Below are 6,000 nucleotides of genomic sequence, written 5' to 3' on the forward strand. Positions count from 1 at the left end.
TATTATCATTTGCTCATTACCAGAAAAATCTCTCCGGTATATGGTATCTCTCATTCGTGTAAAATGTGCTGGCGATCTTTAAAGGGACATTGAAGACAACTCCAGCCAGTTTTGTTTAGTGACAATTTATTCTGCGGCTGGTTCTGGCTATGTTGACACTTTCCCGGCAGCAAAACGCGAATTTATTGCTGATAAAATTATATTAAAAATTTTACCAGCACTCTGAGTCAAATTTGTGACATCAAGGCCAAAAAGGTGGTGGTGGTTTTTTATTAGAATAATAGTAAAAAGGAAGGAAAAGGTTTTTGCTAGCCCCAGCATCTGCCATCGATACTGAAGCACCTGAGCTGGGGCAGCGGAAATAAAGGATAGCAGGCAGAATAGAGGAATGAAATGAAAGAGGTGAGAGGACCGGAAGAGAGGATAGGGGGAGAAGTAACATATACAAACTATTTACACAATAAGAAATGTGTCCAGGTTGTGCCAAAAAAGGGCTCCGTGATTACTTTTGTGAAATGAATGACGGCGTAACCTAGTCTCAGGGATTCGCGAAATAATTTTTTTTTTTTGACGCACCGCAGTTTGCCTGCGGAAACGGCCGGAGGGTGGCGACACCTGCATTTATTGTTTTTTCCTCCCCTTTTCAAGATTAGAAAATATTCGTTTTCAGTAAAAGTAGCGTATTTTGAGATTACAACATGGTACACTACAAACACGAATATGCCTATATGGGTGTAAAAAGAGAGTAAACTGTCCTCTAGGGCTCTCTCCTTTTGTAAAAGGGAGTTTGCTAGAGGACAGCTTACTCCCTTTTTACCCTTTTCTGTTTAGAGTGTAATCTATCGATACAGGTAAACTTCAATTTTTCCTCATAGTCCTTTTAAGCGTTTTTCCACGTTACCTCTAACGGGCACTGAACTTCAGGACTCACGTATGAGAGTACAAACCTTCGTGCCAGATAACGATGCTTTTATCAGATTCAAAGTCTGACAACTCGCAATACCAGATTCTTAGTTATCTTGAGTTTTGATGGAATTTCTTCCGTTATTTCTTGAACGCACCGCATGATTAAAAATGGTGATCAAATTATTGCCGGCTTCACATGCCTCTTGCCGGAGTTGATGTCTTTCTAGAATGATTATTTTGATGACGTGAATAGTGCGCGAAAAATAAGAGAGGACGCAAAGTAGCAGAGTGGCATTAACGATATAATTTATACGGTTTTCGATTAAACGTTGTGGCTAGAAGCCCGATGTCAGAACATTCCTCATACGCTAGCACACTAGACGCTGAATATATATCCAGATATTGCGGATATGAGCAGACATATCTGTAAACAATGTAACCAGATGACGTCATTATGTGGCCAGAAAAAACGGCTTGCGCAATACGCTGGCGGTCCGAGCATCTACCTTGGTCCGAGACCACCGGCGGAAGCTTATTCCAGTACTGGACTCAATTTCGGCTCATGCCGAAACTGCATCACGCGTGCAGTGATTTACCTAAACAGTCAACGAAGGGACTTCTTAAAGATGGTCTATATTTGCGTAAGCAGTTTCGATCTCCAGCGCAGGTGAGAATCTCTTCAAATCACGTACATAAACTTTGCGGAGGAGAATAACGTCCGCGACCATGTTTTGTGGTGACACGACACGCTTCTGAGTTTAATCCGCTTGTTTCGAGCTGGCGTAATGTGCAGCATCTTTTAGGCGCTGTTTTTATTTTAATATCCATTCACGGTTAGGAAACTGCCGCACGATCCGTACAACTATCCACGCCAAGATTATGTTCGCGTCCACAGTGAACGCGACGTACTGAACGCTTACGTAGGGAAAAGAGTTGCCCTCAAGAGCAAAGCCTTCCTGTTGGCCTTGGCGCAAAGAGCTTCAAGGGTGATAGCTCTTATCATAAAGCTGCTCTTATCTGTGGGCGTAGCAAGCGATCTCAAGAAGCCAGAGTCGTCTGCCACGCCGGCACTTAAGCCGGTGTCTTGCTGGAAAGCTAAATTTAGCATTCACTCGTCATCAAAGAGCTCTGCTTTAACACCATTTCGTTTGCGATCTGAGCGCTACTCATCCAACGTCTATTACGCAATAGGTGTGCGCCCTTGTTCATTATGCAAGGTCGGGCTTATGCAGGTTTCTTTTTATTATCTTTTTTTTTAGTGGCGCAATATCTTTAACCAATTGTATTCACATTTGCAACGTTTGGGTATTATGCTATGTTGCCATCACATGTTGTCCAAAATGTGCGAAGTTATGAGCCCTGCCAGGAGAGGGCGCGCGCAATAAAATTCAGAGGGACACGCAGTTGCCTTAATTGTTGGCAATGCGACAGATTTAGAAGCTGTTGATGCCTTTACCGAAAGTGAAGTCTCTTGCGTTTTGGTGATAACACTTCTCTCCAGAGTCCATTCAAAGGAAGAACTTTTATGACTGACAACACATTTTTTCCCAATGAGGCTTTTAATGCTATTTCATTAATTATGTGAGAAAAAGGGTATGAGGTTTTCCTTTCTCACTTTGACTGTTGTTCTCCGAAACTCCTGGAAAGACTATCTAGAAAGGTCGAGAACATTGGGAAAAAGTCGTGGATTGGGAGGCCCTGCAAGTACCTGGTGTCCTCCCTTCTGGACAATCAGTAAATCCAAAGTGAGGTCAACGTCATGCCTCGACATATTTTGTCGTCTTGATGGCGTTGCAGATTCTGTGTGGGAGTTACTGCGTGGTAATTTGTGCTAAGGTTTTACGCCTGACAAACCAAATCATAATTCTTTGTTTGTACCGTTTCCCAAGCTTTGCATGCCACGAAAGGTCTTTACATACTACTCGAGAATTACTCGATAACGCGTGCGTGTGCATGGTCATGTGTTCGAAAGAGAATGCGTGTGAGCGCGCACGCGTTGTTGCTGAGCAAAATGAGTTAGCTGACCTTTAATTCAGATCCCGCAGCATGCACTGGATTAACCTGAACTGCCGTATACTGGCCGAATAGGATTTGGTGTGGGACCGCTTGGCTGTCCGCTCACGATACTTACAATATCTCTTTTGATCCAGGAGCATAAGCCCAAGTGACAAGACCATCGCCCTTGGACTGGCCAATGCTCTGGCGAATTTGCTGTGTAAGTTCAGCCTGCTGAGAGTCGATTATCTTTGAATTTGTTTTCATACCAACGGAATGGACGGCAGTGTGCTGGAATTCCATGTGCGCTGTACCCTGTTTACACGTGGTTTTTAATAGCGCCAAACAAAGAGAGCTGTACCACATAAATCAACCGTAATGTGTGGCGTATAGGCTGCGTACTATACATGTTTAAATATCAAAATTTCACGCTGAGCTGACTACCTACAGGCGCGGACAGTGGAGTTGTTTTGCTTTCGAAAGCTTGTATTATAACTTTCAGTGTCATACACTTCTATCACGAGATCTTTTTTTTTTCATGGTTAAGCTTGTGCTATGTGTGCGTTTCTTGTCGTCACGCAGTTTATTATCCCTATGTGTGATTTCTGTCACCGGCAGCTATGTCCATACGAAGAATACCGCATGTTTCTACCTACAACCGGCATTGAAAGTAAAGCACATTATGGATTATGGACGCCTAAATTCATAAGACATGTGCGTAGCCTTTCTGCTATCCCAATGTGCCAACGCAGCGTGCCACTGCGTGTTTCGCTTCGTGGAAGAAAGGTCTTGAATTCACAGCTACGGACGCGTGCTTTTGAGTAACAAAATAAGAGCTAAGAGGAGACGAAGGGTAGGCCTTTTATGGATATAGAAACGATAGACCATGCTGCGTCTAAAAGCCGGGTAATGCTGATAATGATGGGCTCTTACACTACATAATTTTTTTGACCGATTAAAATAGAACATACCTAGAAAAAGCGCCAGATAAAACAGGAAAAAAGAAAAACACTCAAGTTAAGGCGCCCTTATAGGTTCGCGCATTGTATACCAGGGTCCTGCTAACAATAAAGTAAAAAAATGAATTTTTCAATGAGAACTGAGCACTGCAGTCCAAATTCCGGGGCCATACTGTAGTTCAGTAATCGCGGTACTCATAACTTTTAACTCAGTCCATAAGCTCTTAAAAACCCTCGAATTTATAATTCATGCTAAAATTCACGTCACAATCGATGCATAGAGTTGTTACATGGATACAACACCAGGAGACGAACAGCCTTGTCCTTCTGCTATGATTCCTTGTGACAAATTTCTGCAAATACGTATTTCGATAGAATTAGAGTAAAGCAGTGCGCTGTCATTGCTTGGGCCCGCCGATGTAGTATAGGAGACAGAAGTCTAAATGACGTTTGAAAAAATCTCTAGGCGCACAGTTACTGTTATTGCCCACGATGATGTCATTTCACCACCACGCAATACAGCATCCGTACGAGTCCGACTTTCACATCCGGCAATGTGATCGGGAGCCACTCGTTAATAACAGAGCTGTCGCCTTTGGTTGCTGCTCACATGTCCTGCAGTCTTCTGTGATTTGTATGCATCTTCTGCTGACACAGCTGGCCGTTCCAAACGAGGTCAGCTACGTACACCAAGCTACACTGTATACAGTCGGATACAGCCCAATAACGAAGCTACATATGACCCCCAAAGGAGGCCCTCCAACTCATGACGTCGCGGTCAACCGCATTGCACCTCCTAGCGTGCTCTTTCGCGGCCGTGGCAGGTGAAAGGCGATTGACCAGGATGTCACGAGGGTAGGTCGACGCCAAGAGATGGAGGGCCTCCTTTGGGGGTCATATGTCGCTTCGTTGTGGAATAGCGTCTGACTACAGCATCGTGCCCCTCTTCCCTTGCAGCGTACATCCCTTACCCGCTCATCTACGGCGCCGTGATCGACAGCTCCTGCCAGGTGTGGGAGAGCGCCTGCGGGACGAGCGGCAACTGCTGGCTGTACGACCTAACGCGACTACGCCACTCGTACCTGGGCACGTCGGCCGGCTTCCTGGCCGTGTCGGGCATCTTCTCGATCGCCGTCGCCCTGGTGGCGGGTGACCTGAAGGACTTCTACGGGGACGCCTACGTACAGGTGTCCCACTTGGGTGGCGCTGACTTCGAAGCACGGAACATCGGCGTCGAGAAACGCAATAAGACTGTCGCCAAACAGGAGAGTAACGGTCACCTCCCCAAGTGACTGCCGGGAGGCCCGACGGTGTAGCACGTTGTCGGAGACGTGTTACTGTTATTCCATTTATGGACGCTAACCAAAGCTTTTTCGAGGTTCTTCGAAAGTCTAGTGCTCGTAGTGCTAGCAGCCTCCGGAGCCAGTGAACTTCTGTGGCGTCTTGCAGCGGAAAGGTTCCCGCGGCGATCGCATTTCAATTGAGAAAAGATGCAACGTGTATGCGCCTTGAGTTTCTTGAAAGGCAAATCAATCCCAACTGTAGGAATTAACCCGAAAACCTCCTGTGCAGCGTCCAATGTATCCTTGGACCACTCTTAATCGTTAAACTACGTTCTTCTTCTTGGAGGTAGTACTGCTGTCTGGGGTGACGGTGTTAGCGCTGAAGGTGCAATGCAGGCATCAGCTAACACTGCGTTGGAATACCCCGTCAGAACCGTGTAATATACGGCTCCACGGTGACGCCTTCAACGTAATAACAAAAAGCTGTGCTTACAACTAAACGGCTTTAACAGGTAACGGCTAACGTATTAACAGGCAGCAGCTAATGGCTTCGACTTAACAACTAAAAGCTGTGGTCTAGCAACTAAAAGCTGATGCACAGATGCGTATCAACGATGGGCGCATAGCACTCGTAAGTGACCAGTCAGGGCCTGTTTTCGAGGGTTTACACGACTTGTTCTGCGTGCGTTTTGTAATGTTCAAGAGTGACACCTGCCATGTCATAAGCTAACCGTCTTGCAAATTGCACCTCCTTTTGCCAAACCTTATAACGCGGCGTGACAATCTGTCCCATGCTGAAGCGTTTATGGCTTGGAAGCCGCCGCCTAAACCAATAAATTATACTGTTTACAACACTT

The 6,000-nt window shown here is 45.6% G+C and overlaps 1 protein-coding gene across 1 annotated transcript in view; it reads left to right on the forward strand.

Moving 5' to 3' along the window:
• LOC144098966 (solute carrier organic anion transporter family member 74D-like) overlaps positions 1–6,000 on the forward strand; it is a 28,349-nt gene extending 22,349 nt beyond the window's left edge. Inside the window, exons 8-9 of the mRNA XM_077631954.1 lie at positions 3,057–3,121; positions 4,818–6,000. Of these exons, the coding sequence (XP_077488080.1) occupies positions 3,057–3,121; positions 4,818–5,152 (400 nt within the window). The 3' untranslated portion in view covers positions 5,153–6,000. The remainder of the gene's footprint in view (positions 1–3,056; positions 3,122–4,817) is intronic.

The sequence above is a fragment of the Amblyomma americanum genome, chromosome 7, assembly GCF_052857255.1.
Source record: "Amblyomma americanum isolate KBUSLIRL-KWMA chromosome 7, ASM5285725v1, whole genome shotgun sequence".
NCBI lineage: Eukaryota > Metazoa > Arthropoda > Arachnida > Ixodida > Ixodidae > Amblyomma > Amblyomma americanum.